At 42.4% G+C, this 20,301-nt stretch overlaps 1 protein-coding gene across 8 annotated transcripts in view; it reads right to left on the minus strand.

The window, feature by feature from the left end:
- CEP135 (centrosomal protein 135) overlaps positions 1-20,301 on the minus strand; it is a 102,843-nt gene that overhangs the window by 65,276 nt on the left and 17,266 nt on the right. For all 8 annotated transcript variants that reach the window (XR_006290785.1, XM_043546187.1, XM_043546190.1 and 5 more), the window contains 2 exons: positions 5,815-5,956; positions 4,253-4,337 (listed from right to left, as the gene is read on the minus strand). Coding sequence is in view for 7 of the 8 variants with exons in the window: in XM_043546187.1 (XP_043402122.1) it covers positions 4,253-4,337; positions 5,815-5,956 (227 nt within the window). In the remaining variant the exon portion in view is untranslated. The remainder of the gene's footprint in view (positions 1-4,252; positions 4,338-5,814; positions 5,957-20,301) is intronic.

A 20,301-nucleotide genomic window follows, 5' to 3' on the forward strand; every position in this document is an offset into this window, starting at 1 on the left:
CATCTAAATATTTGCATACTTTTACAACAAGCTACATAAAAAGCACTAGCAAAGTCAGTAAAAACTAAAATTTCAGGCAGACAATGACTTGCTTATACTGTACTATACACTGAAATGTAAGTACAAAATTTATATTCCAAACTATTTATTTTATAATTATATGGAAAAATGAGAAAGTAAGCAATTTTTTCAGTAGTAGTGTGCTGTGACACTTTTGTACTTCTATGGCTGATTTTGTAAGCAAATAGTTTTTAAGTATGGTGAAACTTGGGGTACACAAGAGAAATCAGACTCCTGAAAGGGCCGGGGTACAATAGTCTGGAAAGGTTGAGAGCCACTGGCTTTAACCAAATGAGGAATGTTTTTATGCATGAGTGCAAGTTATCAACATTGTAGCCACACAACAGGCATAAACAGATTGCAGTAATATTATGCTTATTTGGATAATGAAGGATTTTTGTCACCTCTAATATCCTGCACATTCCTTAGGGAAGAAAAGAGGTTATAATTTGATTATATCAGGGGGTCGAGTCAATGCTTCAGGCAAAGGAGCAAGCTTGCTAAGGTCACTGATGCATTTACTTCTGGTGCTCCTGTAGGTACTGTCCATTTTGTTTTACAGATACCCAGATTTGCTTGTCTCAGAGGAAAATGCATTAAGATCAGAGTTTAGAAATTATTTTAAAACCAGAGAATATCAAAGGATTTTACTTTGTAAAAGTCAGACTTAACACTGTTCTTTCCATCCTTCCTTTTACCCAATCTGGTATTGGAAACTGATGTTTCCAAAGCTATTTGGGGAAGAATCTCTGATATCTCAGCTTGGAATAACAGAAGAACAGAGTTTCAATATGAAAAGATTTCAAGATGCCCAGTACTTTGTCCTAAACTAAACTAAATTCAAATTCTAACAAAGAATTTTATACAATCTTACCTGACCAAAAAATAAAGAAAGGGGTAAGATCATTTGAATTACTGACCTTGTCTTGAATATTTTGAAAAGCAAACTAGGAAGGAAGAAAAATGCTGTGGCAAAGGGAAGATGTGACTTTGACATGGGACATTCTCACATTTGGTGCACTAGTATGAAAAGGTCACAGTTGGTGTGACTGGATGCAATACTCATCTAAAGACTGGAAAAAGACCAGAATTCCTGGTCAGGCCCCTATGCAGGTAGGCGATGTACAAGAAATCCAGAACAAAGACAGCTACATCTCTAACTCTCCAGACAACTAGCCTGGAAGGTAGGAATAGCAAAAGAAAATCAGCTGCTGGGACTCATGCAAGACCAACCAAAAACACTGGGCAGTACCTGATTATAAGGAGTAGCAAGAAATCCAGGAATATACTCAATAGGAAAAAAGACTGCTTTCAGGGAGATGCCTTTTGAAACAGCCATGAATTGGTGTACCTTTGCACCTGAGGGAAGGGAGTTATTTTATCTGTTTAAGCTGCATCGTGCCCAAAGGAAAGACAATTAAGGGACTGGGTTGGCTGGATCATGGTCTGGGCAGGAGGTGAAGCAAGTGGTTGTAGGAAAGGCAGTGGATATTTCGGTCCCTGGATCTTTGGCCTGCCTTCTTTGTTTATGGCCTAAGGCTAGAGCTCTCAATACAAGGGAGAAAGGAGCTCACCATCACCTCCTTAGTACTAAGTACTGTTACAGGTGATATTTGTTTGTGACCCACAAGAAAATTCAAATTAAAAACACATGCCTACAAGAATCTCCTAAGAACAAGCAACCATCACCTGTAGATTGAAACTTCTATTCCTTTATCACTACCTTTAAATCAAAGACAAAGAAGGTCTCTGGAGAAGCTGGATACAGTTTTGCTAGCATTTCATCACAGACTGAAAATACCTCGGTTTCAGCTGGAGATAAACTCCTTTAAGAGTTATTCAGAGTTATCAGGGAAGTTAAATTGGACAAAGTATCAGAAAAAGTGTCAGACTCCAGTGTGATGTTTCTGTCATTTATGACTGTATGCAATGAGAGCCCTTGCATTTTGGGGAGGGCCTGAGAAACAATTTTGCTATTACTCTCCCACCGCAGTAATCACATCACATTACTGCACAGGACTGGCATTAGAATTTTGGGAAGGACCATTAGAATGACTTTTGTATCCCTCTCTTCAAATTTTCAGGCTAACACCAAACTTCTCCGCTGTGATAGAAGTGAAGACCAGATGATAACGATGGATAATGTGCACAGAGAGCATTAAAACCATATATTAAGGGACAATTCTCCATATATTATAGGGACAGGGGCTGCTAGGGCTCTCGTTCATAAAGAATGGTACACACAGACTAGGTGATTTTCTCTGTCTTTTCTCCAATTTAACTAGAAAACCCCAACTAGTCAACAATATTAATGTAACTTAACCTCTCAAAATCCCATCATTTTCCCTAAAAATTTTCGGTCTCCAGGGAAGCACAATACATAAAATTAATTTAACTTAATATCAGTGCTTTTTTGCTTCTTCCCTTTCCTTATTGGTTCTTTACTTCCATCTCCACACCATTTTGTTCTCATTTCTGTCTTTGATCATTCTCTCTTTGGAAGGCAACATCTTTCTATCTTCCTCTTTTTCACATTTGCTCCCATTTTGCTGTCCACTGCCTTATTTCTTCCTGAGTTACACTGTCTCTACCACCCTCTCTATACCCCAAGTATTCTCTGTCCTACATATTCTACCATGCTATCCACGGTCTCCTCAAGGTCCTCCCTCAGCTCCCTTTCTAATATTATACATGGCACTTAAGTGGTGCTTTTCAAACTAGTGATAATCACATGACTACCATTGTGGGGAAGGTTAGGATTATTACCTCCATTTTACAAACAGAGCAACTGAGGCAGAGAGCAAGTCACTGTGGAATACGAACTTCCCCTGCTCCCAGACCCAAGCACAAATGACTAGATCTAAGTATCTCACACTAATGAGCTACTTCTTGTGGCCTGAGGTCACACTGACTCTTCAACAGAAGAGTTGACTTAGCAGCAGACAGCTGAAAGGCAGCTTTCAGCAGCCCTACCACAATCAACAACAGACCTTTCCGTCCCTTCAGAGCTACAAAAATATCTGGGGATCTTCCCCACCCCACTAAAAATTAAAGCAGGCATAGCTGTGGGTTTCATGAATCACAAAGATCAGCTGTGGGTAGCTGTTTGGTGGGCTATAAACAGCACAAGAATTTTTTTGGGTGGAGGAGGGGAATCAGTGACAAACTATCAGCCCTAGCAAGCTATTTTAACTGGTTTACATTCGCAAGGCTTTCTCTGAAAAGAGGCTTTGTGGGGGAGGGAGAGAGAGAGAGGGGGGGAATCGAGGCTAGTGGGGGAGGAACAAGGCCACATGTTTTTTCACTGTCAGAGAAAACATGGTGAAGGTAGAACTCCAAGAAAAGATTAAAATTTACCCTAAAAAATTATCAAGAATTCATCAGTTTTAGAAGAAATCCACTTTTGGATGAGAAAACTAAAATCTTAATAACCAAGACTCAGAGTAGTAGATGTTATTAAACTATTTGGTTTCAAAATATTAGTAATTTTAAGTCTGTACATATACCCTGCTCCTGAGATTTTTTTAAAGCATCAGTTCCCCATTAATTTAAACGAAGTCAATATTTTGTCATTTAGTATAATCACCTTTCTTTTTTTATTTACATAAGTTTAAAAAGCCGATATTATTTATGTAAAAAGATATCCTACCTATCTCTCCACATATGCAGAGTGCAAGTCTAAAAGTTGGTACTTTAGTCCAAAACAGGAATCTAATAAACCACATATGGACTAAGAAACTGCAAAGATATTTGAATCTGGTTAGGATAAACTTTTTTAAAAATAATTTTCAAATAGATATATGTAGTCCAAACTTAACAAAAAAATTATCTTTGATGTATTTGTACATCAAAGTGATCCTGGAATGATTTGTGCTTGTATACATACATGAAAACCTCAATTTAAAACCCATTAAGTATATGTTATTTAATGGAATCATTGATCCAAACAGAACATAAGCAGTAGGAAAACATCTTTAAGAAAACATCTTTGCATTAGCAATTTCATCCAGAAGTATAAAAGCAACACAGTATAGAATAGGGGTAGAATAATATTACTAATTTATGGAACTCACTCTGACCATATTTGAAGCTTAATGCTTTTCCAGTAATGTAAACACACAAATTATACACAGACTATTCCAGTGTCACTGTAGCAAAACAAAACAAAAAAATCTTAAAGTGTTTATTCTACCTGTTTGCTATAATTTTTCACCCCACGTTCAGATATCTCCAGCTTTTCTTGCAATTCAGCTACTTCCAACTGAAGTTCATGAATTCTGAAATACATTTACAATATAGTGCATATGTTCAGATTGTGTTGAATTACTAAACGAAGCCAAACATATTCTAGTGAGATAGAGTTTCAACAGTTTTCTATAAATATTTGCTCCTTGCCCCCGCAAGAGATACATTGGACTAAACAGAAGAGTTACAGCCATGCATAATATAAGTACAGAGGCTTCAGTATGAAAAGTAGATGAGCTTTAATAAAAGAAAACCAGGAAGATATCAGAGAAAAATTTGTTTTAAATGACTAGAGCCTCATACAAGTTCAAGTTCCCAGGACAAACAAATATTCTTAATACATAACCGAAAAAGGGGAGAAAAAAAATATATATAGAGAGAAACACCTAAGATGAGACACCTTCTCCTCAAAACACTGCCCTCTTGGCTTCAATTCACAGTATTTGAACTAAAATTCATTTAAGGTACCATATTAGAATCTGAAGAGAAATGCTTTAAGACAATAAGCTATTCTTAAATCTCCATTGCTAGTGTGTTATATATTTATAGCATTAATCAGATAAGACAGAAAATATCATATTGCCTCTATATAAATCCATGCTACGCCCACATCTTGAATATTGCGTGCAGACCTGGGAGGGGGAGGGGAGGAATAAGATAGAGGTCTATAAAATCATGACTGGTGCGGAGAAAGCAAATAAGGAAGTGTTATTTACTCCTTCTCATAACACAAGAACTAGAGGTCACCAAAGTAAATTAACAGGCAGCAGGTTTAAACCTAACAAAAATCAAGTATTTCTTCACACAACACACAGTCAACCTGTGGAACTCCTTGCCAGAGGATGTTGTGAAGGCCAAGACTATAAGAGGGTTCAAAAAAGAACTAAATAAATCCATGGACGATAGGTCCATCAATGGCTATTAGCCAGGATGGGCGGGAATGGTATCCCTAGCCTCTGTTTGCCAGAAGCTGGGAAAGGGAGACAGGGGATGGATCATTTGATGATTACCTTTTCTGTTCTTTCCCTCTGAAACACCTGGCATTGGCCACTGTTGGAAGACAGGTCTAGTTGGACCATTGCTCTGATCCAATATTGCCATTCTTATGATATACACAGAAATTAAGAATGACGTAATGTAATCTTTATGCCATATTGAGAGCACTGTCAGTCAATAAAAATGATATTCAGTGTAAAAAATAGACTGTTCTTAAAGAATATGTATTTCTTTTCCTAGAGAAATCACTTGATTTCTCTGGTGTCATTACCACAGAAATACATGAATGACTGAATCTTCACGCACTTAGATGTTCTTCTTGGCAAAAAAATCTAGAAGGGCTATAGAGTAGCAAATCAAGTGAATGTGTGATTGGTGCTGCAAAACTTCTTAGCAATGAGACATGAAATGCTATATCATGTCAAAAATTAAAGAGAGATGAGAAAAATATTGTTACAACAGCAAATATATATTACCAACATTTCAACATTTTGAAAAAAATCTTTAAGTCACCTGTTATCAGCCACTTGAAGAAGATCTGCAACATAGGGGTCATCTGGCTGAGGAATTGGATAAGTGCTGATTCCTGAAGGAGGGACAGGTTGATCAATCTGCATGAGTTGACGCCTGAATGGAATGTTTCTTTTCCTGCCACCTAAAAATCCACAAATGCTTATTACTTGAAATTGAAGTAAAAGAGGATATTATATGTTATCTGAAGTGAAATATTCAATAGCTTGTGAATTGGTATGTTCCTCCTTTTCATCACAGAGAACTGCCCATGAACAGAAGTCGTACATTCTTGACAACATCCTTAATAAAATTCACATTAATTTTGTCTAATTCCAATTTTAAATAACCAAATATGCAGTCTGATCCCGATAAAGTCCAACAAAAGAAATTTCCCTCCATATGTTTGGTGGCCTATACTTTCTACAACACAAGCTGTAGAACTTGTTACTGTTTCACCAACCCTCAGCCTCTCAACTAAGCAGTGGCTACAAGCACAAGAGCTGCTAGTAACAACATTACTGAGAAAATGTTTAAACACTTTAAACAACTTTCAGATTCTGTTATTTCTATTTGTAATATTTTCAAACAGTCTCAATAGTCATCATGTAATGTATGCAGTGTTGTTGTAGCTATGGTTGTCCCAGGATATTAGAGAGACAAGGTCGGTGAGGTAATATCTTTTACTAGAACAACTTCTGTTGGTGAGGGAGATGAGTTTTTGAGCTACACAGAGCTCTTCTTAAAGACAGAAGTTGGGGTAATATCTTTTCTGGACCATCATGTAATAATGCAAACAGAGTTCACTGACATGCAATTCCAAATTTAGTGGCTTTAGCAGAGAATTCAGTGACTGGGTTTAAAAATGCCAGCTTTGCCTTACAGAGAAACGTTAAGGCAAATTAAACCCCCATTCAATAGCAAGATCTAAAACTTATATGATAAATTTTCATTAACACAATAAAAATGAATAGAAGCTGCACAACATGCAACATATTGGCCCACATTTTATTCTCTCCTCCTCCCCCTCACTTTCTGCTTTGCTGTACATTTCAGTGGAACAAATATGGCAATTTCCTGCAACATCTTGGAGAAAATGTTATTGAATTAAGTATAAGTATCTATGGGATCTATCATACTTAACAAAAAAGGTTATGTATTATTATGGGCTGGGATTGCATGCAACCTCTCTGAGGGATGACTACAAAGTAGAGTCCTGCAACGGACTATTTTTTTAAACCCACATCCATCCTGCTCCGCAATACCCACTCCCACTCACTCCAGTATTGTTTCTTGCATTTTTATCCCACCTCCACCTGCAAAAACTTAGATCCTGCAAATCCCACAAAAGAGACAGATTCCCCCATGCTACTAAAACAAACAAAACTATGGCTGTCAAATAATTGCAGTTAACTCACACGATTAACTAAAAAAAATTAATCATGATTAATCAGTTTTAATAGCACTGTTAAACAGTAGACTACCGACTGGAATTTATTAAATATTTTGGATTTTTTTTTACATTTTCATATATAATGTATTCTGTGTTGTAACTGAAATCAAAGTGTATATTAGTTTAGATTACAAATATTTGCACTGAAAAAATGATAAACAGAAGAAATAGTATTTTTCAATTCACCTCATACAAGTACTATAGTGCAAACTCTTTGTCGTGAAAGTGCAAATTACAAATATAGATTTGTTACATAACTGCACTCAAAAACAAAACAATGTAAAACTTTAGAGCCTACAAGTCCATGCTGTCCTACTTCTTGCTCAGCCAATTGCTAAGACAAACAAGTTTGCTTACAACCACCATTCCAGAGGACATGCTTCCATGCTAATGAAACTCGTTAAAAAAATAATGCATTAATTTAATTTGCAACTGAACTCCTTGTGGGAACATTGTATGTCCCCTGCTCTCTGTTACCCGAATTCTGCCATATATTTCATGTTATAGCAGTCTTGGATGATGACCCAGCATGTTGCTCATTTTAAGAGCACTTTCACTGAAGATTTCACAAAACGCAAAGAAGGTACCAATGTGAGATTTCTGAAGACAGCTACAGCACTCGATCCAAGGTTTAAGAATCTGAAGTGCCTTCCAAAATATGAGAGGGACGAAGTGTGGAGAATGCTTTCAGAAGTCTTAAAAGAACAACACTCCAACGCGGAAACCCGAACCACCAAAAAAGAAAATCAACCTTCTTCTGGTGGCATCTGACTCAGATAATGAAAATGAACATGCGTTGGTCTGTACTACTTTGGATTGTTATCGAGCAGAACCTGTCATCAGCGTGGATGCATGTCCCCTGGCATGGTGATTGAAGCATGAAGGGACATATGAATCTTTAGCGCATCTGGCATGTAAATATCTTGCAATGCTGGCTACAATAGTGCCATGAGAATGCCTGTTCTCACTTTCAGGTGAAATTGTAAAGAAGAAGTGGGCAGCATTATCTACTGCAAATGTTAACAAATTTGTTTGTCTGAGCGATTGGCTGAACAAGAAGTGAGTGAACTTGCAGACTCTAAAATTTTACATTGTTTTATTTTTGAATGCAGTTTTTTTGTACATAATGCTACATTTGTAAATTCAACTTTCATGATAAAGAGATTGAGCCACAGCACTTGTATGAGGTGAACTGAAAAATACTATTTCTTTTGGTGTTTTTTACAGTACAAATAGTTGTAATCAAAAATAAATATAAAGTGAGTACTGTACACTTTGTATCCTGCGTTGTAATTTAAATCAATATTTGGAAATGTAGCAAACATCCAAAAATATTTAAATAAATGGTATTCAATTATTGTTTAACAGTATGATTAAACATGTGATTAATTTTTTTAATTGCTTGACAGCCATAAAAACAACAATTGGTGAATATAAATATATATATATTTAACAAGTTACCATAGTCTGTTTTTTTTGCCCATCCAATTCTGCCTGCAACAAAGTACATTTTACCTGCTCCTGCTATTACGGCAGCAGGTCCTGCAGGATCTAGTGTCCTCTACTACACAGCAATGAAAGCCCAGGCTCAAGCCTGACCTCGTGTGTCCACACACTAATTGTGCTAACCTATGTCTCGAACCAAGGGTCTCAGGTCCCTGCAGGGCTGCAGAGTCTGAGCTCGCATTAAGCTGGACCTAGGGTCCAAGCCCTATTGCTTTTCTGTGTGCAGACAGCCCCAGCTTAACTGAGGTTCTGGAAGTCCTTCGGAAGTATCCCAGAGTTCCTGCTCCCAGAGAAGCAGCGCTGCAGGCAGCCAGGGCAGCAACTGGAAGCACCATTACTGCCTGGCTGAGCGTACTCCCCCTTCCTGCTCCAACTACAGTGGCATCAGCTCCAGCTCCTCTTTGCTGCTGTGCAGAGCTTGCCTGGAACAAGGAGCAAAGTTGCCAGGTGCAAGGTGGCTCCCAGGATGTTGGGTGTCATCCCTCCCCTTGCTGTGCTGAGCGGGAAGTCCTGCAGTTCCCCCTACCTCCTGCTTGGTCCCCGCTCTGCTCTTTCCCCACATCCTCCGCCCATCCTCCCTGGGGCTTCATGTGCAGGGGCACCCAGTCTCTGCGCGCTGTGAGGACAGTGAGAGGGAGCCAGCCCCCAAACCTCTCTGCAGCCTCCCAGGGATTCCTTATCCTTGCTTCCCAAGGTGTAGCAGAGGCAGGGATAAGGGATCCACAGGACATACTGCTTTGACTGAAGCAAAAAACGAACCCAGCTTAATGGAGAAAAAAGGAATTAAAAAGATGATGGAATTTTGCCAGCTAGGTAGCAACATCTGGTTAGTATTCAGATGCTTCAGTGGCAGCTAATCCTGCTCTGAGCTGGATTAATTTTTAGGTTTAAAATACAGTTGCCATAGTTCACACAGAGCCTGGATTTTGGCACTTGTGAAGCATATAAAAGGAGGACTAGGAAGTGGAGCTGAGTGACTCAGTTACATGACTTTACCATTCCCACTTGGATCACTGTGGGTTCAATACTTTATTTGAATAAAAACACCAGTTTTTTCTATCCATGCTAAATTTCTATTTGATAAATTTGAACCAACCCTGCCTCTGCCCCCAAGCACTTTGGCCAAGTAATAAGCAGTAAGAATATTGGATGGCAAAAAGTAAAGAAAGAATACTATTTAGAAAAATGCAAGGTTTTCTTTAGCCCAGGAGAGTGAGCTATCGGTGATGTTTCTCAACCCCATAAAGATAATACACATGATCGAATCCTGCTTGCCTTTTCATGCGAGTATTCTTGTTGAAGGAAATAAGAGTTATATCTGGGCAAGGACTGAAACCAGGACTCCAGCATTTGGTTCTATAAAAAGATAAGGGATCCCCGGGAGGTGCTGGAGCACACTACACCCCAAGCCCTGGGGATGCACTTCACTGCGCACTGGGGGGTTGTGTATTTTTCCTCTGAAGCTTACATTTTATGTCAAATTTCAAACCAAAACAAATAAGAACAAAAACACCTTCATTAAGCATCCCATTTTAAAAATTAAGAATTGTAAAGTTCCACTTTAATAGTTTGACAGCCCTGGAGACTGATGTCCTAATTATCCTCAGAACAGGTACACATGGGTATTTTCCTGCCAATGTGACTCACCCTAGAGGTGGAGAGCCCAATTCTCACATTAGATGGTAGTTCAGTACAAAGTCTTGTCAAATTGTAGTCATTCTTCTGAGATAGTCACCAAATAAGCTAATTATACAGGGTATGTACTCATGTACTCCTTATGGGCACCTAAATCCCATCAGTAGCACCATCACAATTAGGAAACAGGGAGGGCAGTAGAGTACTGTGTTCCCACAGTACGACACATTCATAGCACTAGAATGTTGACACTGGGGGCAGATCATGTTAGGTACTCTGGGATAGGGTTACTTTGACTTGGGTTTGAGTACAGCAGTGTGGATGCCAGAGTCCAAGGTTCAAACATGGGTCAGAAAATCCTTAACCTAGAGTTAAAATGCAGTGTAGATGTTCAAGCCCAGGGTTCCCTAACATGGGTCAGCTAGCTTGAGTCCCATTAACCTTAGGCTTACATCGCTGTGTAATGTTAGGGGGAGATGTGATGTGACATCTGAATGATCAAAGGACTATACTGAACAACATGCCAGACAAGAAGGGACTTTTGGGACAAACCTGCAAAGTGAATTTCCTGGGTGTGACAGGCTGGATCACAGAAGACCCCCTGGGAACTGCCAACTGATGTGCTGGGACTACCTCTAAGCCCATTTATCCTGGCATCTTGAGACTTCGGTGCCCTGTCTTGTTTGAGCCAGACACGCTAGCCTGCTGCAAACACAGACCCAGTTCTGAACTACATCCCCTAAAAGCTGCAGGCTTAACTGAAAACTGCTTAAGAAGTGTTCCGGTCTCCAACACTCAGATGCCCAGCTCCCAATGGGGTCCAAACCCCAAATAAATCCGTTTTACCCTGTATAAAGCTTATACAGGATAAGCTTGTAAATTGTCCGCCCTCTGTAACACTGATAGAGAGATATGCACAGCTGTTTGTAGCCCCCGCCCAGGTATTAATACATACTCTGGGTTAATTAATAAATAAAAAGTGATTTTATTAAATACAAAAAGTAGGATTTAAGTGGTTCCAAGTAATAACAGACAGAACAAAATAAATCACCAAACAAAATAAAATAAAACACGCAAGTCTATGCCTAATACAGTAAGAAAACAATTCAGACAAAATCTCACCCTCAGAGATGTTTCAATAAGCTTCTATCACAGACTGGATGCCTTCCTAGTCTGGGCACAATTCTTTCCCCTGGTTCAGTCTTTGTTCCAGCTCAGATGGTAGCTAGAGGATTTCTCGTGACTGCAGCCCCCTTTGTTCTGTTCCACCCCCTTATATTGCTTTGGCACAAGAAGGGAATCTTTTGTCTCTCTGGGTCCCCATCCCTCCTTCTAAATGGAAAAGCACCAAGTTTAAGATGGATTTCAGTACCAGGTGACATGGTCATATGTCCTGTGAGACCCCAAGCCTTCATTCCTCCCAGCCTGACTCAAAGGAAGGCCTGCAAGCAAACAGAGACATCCACAATCAATTGTCCTGGTTGATGGGAGCCATCAAGATTCCAAACCACTATTAACGGCCCACACTTTGCATAACTACAATAGGACCTCAGAGTTTCATATTTCTAGTTTCAGATACGAGTGTGATACATTTATACAAATAGAATGACCACACTCAGTAATTATAAGCTTTGTAATGATACCTTACGAGAGACCTTTTGCATGAAGCATATTCCAGTTACGTTATATTCAAACTCATTAGCATATTTTCATAAAATCATATAGAGTGCAACATCACTCTGGGAAATGACTAGGGAGAGGTTAATGCAAATTCCTCACCTCCAGTTAGGAAAACACCCAGCCTTTTGGAGCTGCACTGTGAGGAGTAAGTAATTGTCTGCTGATCACCTGTTACATTTGGCCAAGATCAAAGGCCCAAACTGTATAAAGGAAACACTGAACTATTCCTGGTTGTTCTGGTTCTGAATCTAGGGCCATGTCTACAATAGAAAGCTTACAGCGGCACAGCTATACCGATGCAGCTGTGCTGCTGTAAGATTGCTTGTGTGGCTGCTCTATGCCAACGGGAGGGACCTCTCCCGTCAACATAGTAAAACCACTTCAACGAGCAGCAGTAGCTATATTGGTGGGAGAAGGTCTCCCACCGACAAAGCACTGTGCACACTACCACTTATGCTGGCAAAACGTATGTCGCTCAGGGCATAGGCGCTGACTCCATGGATGCTCCAGGGCTGGAGCACCCACGTGAAAAAAATGCTGGGTGCCCCCTACCAGAACCTCCCCCTCCCCCCAGTGCCTCCTGCCTGCCGGCAGGCCCCACACATCAGCACCTCCCCATCCCTCCCAGCGCCTCCCGCGGATGAGCTGTTTTGCAGCATCAGGAGGCACTGGGGGGGGAGGGAGGAGGAGCAAGGGTGCAGCACACTCAGGGGAGGAACTGGGCGTGGGAGGGGGAGGGGTGGGAAGAAGCAAGGTGGGGGTGGGGCCTGGACAGAACAGGGAGGAGCACCCCCAGGAAGATTAGAAATTCAGTGCCTATCACTCAGGGGCGTGTTTTTTTTTCACACTTCTGAGCAACATAAGTTTTGCCAATATAAGTGGTAGAGTAGACATGGCCTAAAACAGGTATGAACTTGTAACCATGGGGAAAAGCCAGTTGTGGCTTTTGAAGGACTGACACTTATCAGAGGCTGAGGGTGGAGTCGGGGTGTCCTCTGGTAAGCTTTTTAGCAGGCATGTAGGTTTGTATAGTTTTTAATACATTTGCTCTGTAATGCTTTCACCTTAACAATATGCATGCTTGCTTATAAATAGCTGTGTGCCATTATGCTGTTTATAGCCTTCAAAGAGAAGAAAAAGTGCAGATGATGGGGCTTGCTGCAAATAGCACAGTGTAGGCAGGAAACTGTGCCATCTGGAAAAACATCCTGTCAGGAGGGAGAGAGACATGGCTCTCTATACAAGACACACAATGGTTGAAAAGCTGGGAGCCTAAAAGAAGCTAAGAGAAGCTGGGTGTCCTTAAGGGATCCTGGAGCGGGGACTACAGGTGCAGTTGCCCCGAACTATATGTTTGACATATGCTTTGCCACAGTGAGAAAAATAAAGATTGCCTGTATGAAAGAATAATTTCCACGATCAGAATATTGTGGAGCAACAGGAATCCTGGGATTCACAAGCTATCATATGATCATATAACCATGGAATTGCAGACCAGTGCAAGTTTCCACAGCTACACAAGAGCCATAGAACTCTTATTGCTACAGAAATACACCTTGAGTGATGCTACATTAAAAATGTTAAAGCAGAAAAATAAACCACCAAAAACAAAGCTATGAGATAATGTTTCTGTGGTAAAAAGGTGTTCGGTAAAGGATTGAAGGAACCCTTCTAGTAATTCTGAAAGATGAGCAAGAGAATCACACCTGAAAATTTTGTGCAAATTCCCCAGCAGCAAAATTAAAATCAAGAGAATTGATTGGATTTTGACAGTTTCATTCATTATGTCTTTACAAAGCCACTGGAAAGTTTTTCAGAAATGCAGAAGTGAGTCTAAGCCCTGGTCTACACTAGGAGTTGAGGTCGAATTTAGCAGCGTTAAATCGATTTAACCCTGCACCTGTCCAAACGACTTAAAGGGCTCTTAAAATCTATTTCTTTACTCCACCCCCGACAAGGGGATTAGCGCTGAAATCGGCCTTGCCGGGTCAAATTTGGAGTAGTGTAGATGGAATTCGACGGTATTGGCCTCTGGGAGCTATCCCAGAGTGCTCCATTGTGACCGCTCTGGACAGCGCTCTCAACTCAGATGCACTGGCCAGGTAGACAGGAAAAGGCCCGCCAACTTTTGAATCTCATTTCCTGTTTGGCCAGCGTCGCAAGCTGCAGGTGACCATACAGAGCTCATCAGCAGAGGTGACCATGCAGAGCTCATCAGCAGAGGTGACCATGATGGAGTCCCAGAATCGCAGAAGAGCTCCAGCATGGACCGAACAGGAGGTACGGAATCTAATCGCTGTATGGGGAGAAGAATCTGTGCTATCAGAACTCCGTTCCAGTTTTCGAAATGCCAAAACATTTGTCAAAATCTCCCAGGGCATGAAGGACAGAGGCCATAACAGGGACCCAAAGCAGTGCCGCATGAAACGTAAGGAGCTGAGGCAAGCCTACCAGAAAACCAGAGAGGTGAGTGGCTGCTCCGGGTCAGAGCCCAAAACATGCCGCTTCTATGATGAGCTGCATGCCATTTTAGGGGGTTCAGCCATCATTACTCCAGCCGTGTTGTTTGACTCCTTCAATGGAGATGGAGGCAACACAGAAGAAGTTTTGGGGACGAGGAAGATGATGATGATGAGGTTGTAGATAGCTCACAGCAAGCAAGTGGAGAAACCGGTTTTCCCAACAGCCAGGAACTGTTTCTCACCCTGGACCTGGAGACAGTACCCCCCGAACCCACCCAAGGCTGCCTCCCGGACCTGTCAGGCGGAGAAGGGACCTCTGGTGAATGTACCTTTTGAAATAGCATACATGGTTTAAAAGCAAGCATGTTTAATGATTAATTTGCCCTGGCATTCGCGGCCAGTACAGTTCCTGGAAAAGTCTGTTAACATGTCTGGGGATGGAGTGTAAATCCTCCAGGGACATCTCCATAAAGCTCTCCTGGATGTACTCCAAAGCCTTTGCAAAAGGTTTCTGGGGAGGGCAGCCTTATTCCATCCACCATGGTAGGACACTTTACCACGCCAGGCCAGTAGCACATAGAACAAAGCATTGCAATGTATGTTTGCTGGCGTTCAAACAACATCCGTTCTTTATCTCCCGGTGTTATCCTCAGGAGCGTGATATCATTCATGGTCACCTGGTTGAAATAGGGGGCTTTTCTTAAGGGGACATTCAGAGGTGCCCGTTCCTGCTGGGCTGTTTGCCTGTGGCTGAACAAAAATGTTCCCCGCTGTTAGCCACAGGGAGGGGAGAGGGGTTAGCCACACAGTGGGGGGTGGGAGGGGAGGGGAGGCAAAATGCAACCTTGTAATGAAAGCACATGTGCTATGTATGTAATGTTAACAGCAAGGTTTACCATGAAAGAGTATACCCATTGTTCTATAAAATGTGTCTTTTTAAATACCACTGTCCCATTTTTTCCCTCCACCAGCTGCATGTGTTTCAAGGATCACAGGATCTTCTCCTTCCCAGAAGCTAGCAAAGATCAGAAGGCGAAAAAAAACACACTCGTGAATGTTCTCTGACCTCATGCTGTCCTCCCACACTGACAGAGCACAGATGAATGCATGGAGGCAGACAATGTCAGAGTGCAGGAAAGCACAAAATGACCAGGAGGAGAGGTGGCGGGCTGAAGAGAGGGCTGAAGCTGATAGATGGTGGCAGCGTGATGAGAGGAGGCAGTATTCAATGCTGAGGCTGCCGGAGGATGAAACTAATATGCTCTAGCGTATGGTTAAGCTGCAGGAAAGGCAGCTGGAGCACAGACTGCCGCTACAGCCCCTGTGTAACCAACCGCCCTCCTCCCCAAGTTCCATAGCCTCCTCACCCAGACGCCCAAGAACTCGGGGGGGGGGCCTCCGGCCACCAGGCCACTCCACCCCCGAGGATTGCCCAAGCAACAGAAGGCTGGCATTCAATAAGTTTTAAAGTGCTGTGTGGCCTTGTCCTTCCCTCCTCCACCACCCCTCCCGGGCTACCTTGGCAGTTGTCCCCCTATTTGTGTGATGAACTAATAAAGAATGCATGAATGTGAAGCAACAATGACTTCATTGCCTCTGCAAGCGGTGACCAAACGGGGGAGGGGAGGGTGGTTAGCTTAGGGAAGTAGAGTGAACTAAGGTGGGGAGGGGTTTCATCAAGGAGAAACAAACAGAACTTTCATACCGTAGCCTGGCCATTCCTGAAACTGGTTTTCAAAGCTTCTCTGATGCGCACTGCGCCCTCCTGTGCTCTTCTAACTGCCCTGGTGTCTAGCTGCGCGTAACCAGCAGCCAGGCGATTTGCCTCAACCTCTTACCCCGCCATAAACGTCTCCCCTTTACTCTCACAGATATTGTGGAGCGCACAGCAAGCAGTAATAACAATGGGAATATTGGTTTCGCTGAGGTCTAAGCGAGTCAGTAAACTGCGTCAGCACGCTTTTAAACATCAAAATGCACATTCTACCACCATTCTGCACTTGCTCAGCTTGTAGCTGAACAGCTCCTGACTACTGTCCAGACTGCCTGTGTATGGCTTCACGAGTCATGGCATTAAGGGGTAGGCTGGGTCCCCAAGGATAACTATAGGCATTTCGACATCCCCAACAGTTATTTTCTGGTCTGGGAAGAAAGTCCTTTCCTGTAGCTTTTGAAACAGACCAGAGTTCCGGAAGATGCTAGCGTAATGTATCTTTCCCGGCCATCCCACGTTGATGTTGGTGAAACGTCCCTTGTGATCCACCAGTGCTTGCAGCACTATTGAAAAGTACCCCTTGCGGTTTATGTACTCGCCGGCGTGGTGCTCTGGTGCCAAGACAGGGATATGGGTTCTGTCTATGGCCCCACCACAGTTAGGGAATCCTATTGCAGCAAGCCATCCACTAGGACCTGCACATTTCCCACGGTCACTACCCTTGATATCAGCAGATCTTTGATTGTGTTGGCTACTTGCATCACAGCAGCCCCCACAGTAGATTTGCCCACTCCAAATCGATTCCTGACTGACCGGTAGCTGTTGCAAGCTTCCACAGGGCTATCGCCACTCGCTTCTCAACTGTGAGGGCTGCTCTCATTTTGATGTTCCAGCACTTCAGGGCAGGGGAAAGCAAGTCACAAAGTTCCATGAAAGTGCCCTTATGCATGCGAAAGTTTCGCAGCCACTGGGAATCATCCCAGACCTGCAACACTATGCGGTCCCACCAGGCTGTGCTTATTTCCCGGGCCCAGAATCGGCGTTCCATGGCATGAACCTGCCCCATTAGCACCATGATGCCCACATTGCCAGGGCCCATGCTTTGAGAGAAGTCTGTGTCCATGTCCTCATCACTCTCGTCACCGCACTGACGTCGCCTACTCGCCCGGTTTCGCTTTGCCAGGTTCTGGTGCTGCATATACTGCTGGATAATGCGCATGGTGTTTAATGTGCTCCTAATTGCCAAAGTGATCTGATCGGGCTCCATGCTTGCCGTGGTATGGCATCTGCACGGAAAAAAGGCGCGAAACAGTTGTCTGCCGTTGCTCTGACAGAAGGAGGGGCAACTGACGACATGACTTACAGGGAATTAAAATCAACAAAGGGGGTGGCTTTACATCAAGGAGAAACAAACAATTGTCACAGAGAATGGCCCCCTCAAGGACTGAACTCAAAACCCTGAGTTTAGCAGGCCAATGCTCAACCCACTTAGCTATCCCTCTCCCCAGTATTCCAGGCAGGACTGAATCTCCATTAAACTTTTCAAGGTGCCCCTGACAGACCTCACCGAAACGACTGTCGGCCGTTGATTTCACAGAGGGAGGGAGGGGGGAGCAAATGAATACAAAACAAATCTGGCCTATTTCTTGTTTTGATCCACTCCATCTATCTTTTACATCTTTGGCTGGCAGCAGACGGTGCAGTAGCACTACTAGCCATCCTCATCTCCTGGCTGCTCGACAGAAGACGGTGCAATACGACTGCCAGCAGGACTAAAGAGAATGACCTGGTCGAGTCACTCCTATTTTAGTCCCTGTGCCCATGTCTGCCCAGGCAATCCTGAACGACCTTACCGAGGAGGCCAAGAGCACCTTGGACATGATGACGATGGTTATCAGGCCTATTGAACCGTCTGCTGCCACAAGGCAATTAGCTGCTGCTGTGTAGCAATGCAGTACCGCATCTGCCAACACCCAGGAGACATACGGTGACAGTGAGCTGAGTGGGCTCCATGCTTGCCGTGGTATGGCATCTGCACGGGAAAAAAGGCGCAAAACGATTGTCTGCCGTTGCTTTCATGGAAGGAGGGAGGGAGGGCCTGACGACATGTACCCAGAACCACCCGCGACAATATTTTTGCCCCATTAGGCATTGGGATCTCAACCCAGAATTCCAATGGGCAGCGGAGACTGCGGGAACTGTGGGATAGCTAGCCACAGTGCAACGCTCCGGAAGTCGACGCTAGCCTCGGTACTGTGGAAGCACTCTGCCAAGTTAATGCACTTAATGCAATTAGAGCATTGTGTGTGGGGACACACACAATTGACTATCTAAAAACGATTTCTAAAAAACAGACTTCTATAAATTCGACCTAATTTCGTAGTGTAGACATACCCTAAATTAGGAATTAATTAGCAGTAGAAGGGAAAAAACAGAGGAGAGGGACAAACAGTAGAGAGCAAGGAGGAGACAAAACACAGTGGGGAGAGATAAAACAGAAGGGAGGCTGACAAAGTGATCTAGTAGTAGTGCATCAGCATTTGCAAATAACTTTCACATCTCCCTAGGGAAGCATGGGCTAGAATTACTGCTTCTCCAGCACTCTCAGCACTTGACAGAAGGGATTCCTTGTGTCACTCTAGTGACCACCTCCAGCCAAATGATGTGTCACTCTTGTTCAATAAACAACCTGTCTCTCCTTAAAACACTCCTTTTAGTGAGATTTCCAACACTTATCTATGTCCTACTAGCAGCAAAGCACTGAATTAAAAAAAATTAAATTAAAATGTCAAAAGGATAAACATTTAGGATCTACTTGATATGACTAAACTTAGCTCCTCATTGTTTACTGATGCCTCTTTCCTTACCCTTCCTTCCACCTATAACTCCAAATGGTCTGTCATTAATTTCATTACTTTATCAATCTAATTTATATTACAGATGCTTCTAGCAATCTGGGCTATTTGCTTGTAAATTAAAGAGCCATGTGCACCAACAGTTTTTTTATATTAGATTATGTAAATAAAAAACATACAGGGATAGTACTAACTAGTTTCAGAGACAGTAAACACTAGTTCTACTAACCAGAAGATTAAATATGATGTATGATCTTTGTGCATGGAATAGGGGTAATTGCAGAAGACTCTTTAGGGGGGAAAAATGACAGAGGAGAGAAAGGAGTAAAGCCACAGACATAAAAGAGTACAATGGGTCATCAAGTAAGAAATTAACAAAAATCCCAAGGGAGGAGCATGAATGTGTGGAGGTGAAAGAGAGTAGAAGATAACTTAATTTTAGCTAAATTGTACATGGATTTCTTTCAGATGCCAATAGTGGATAGGTAACCAAAAGAACTCAGAAATAAAACCATAAATGTTGCAGTTCCCCATGAACATTTCCCCATTTGAAAGAGTGTGGGAAAGTATCAGGGGGTAGCCATGTTAATCTGTATCCACAAAAACAACAAGGAGTGCGGTGGCACCTTAAAGACTAACAGATTTATTGACACCCCTGATACTTGACACCATGCAAGGCACTGAATTTAGCCGTATGGAGTGGAAATCTGTCAACCTCATCAAAAAACTTGCACAGACACAGACAGACATCATCTTCCTCTCCAAGTGCAAACAGATGGACACCATACTAAATGGACTGAAGGTAAAAAATCCATTGCAATCGACATACTACACTGACTACGGTAAGAGATTGTGCCACACACTCTCAAAGAAACTGAGGAATCACCTGATCAGCATTCTGTACAGCAGACAGGAGAAGATCAAGAATGAGCTCTCAATACTGGAGACACTCATACAAAACCAACCTTCCACACAAACTTCCACGCGGCTGGACTTTACAAAAATGAGACAAGCCATTTACAATGCATACTTCACTTCTCTACAGAGGAAAAAGGACAGTAAACTCCTATATGCCACAGGGGGCTACAACAGTGGCACCCTTCACTCACCCAACAATATTGTTAATCTATCCAACCACACACTTAGTCCAGTGGAAGAGTCTGTCCTATCTCGGGGACACTCTTT

Source organism: Chelonia mydas, chromosome 4 (genome assembly GCF_015237465.2).
Source record: "Chelonia mydas isolate rCheMyd1 chromosome 4, rCheMyd1.pri.v2, whole genome shotgun sequence".
Lineage (NCBI taxonomy): Eukaryota > Metazoa > Chordata > Testudines > Cheloniidae > Chelonia > Chelonia mydas.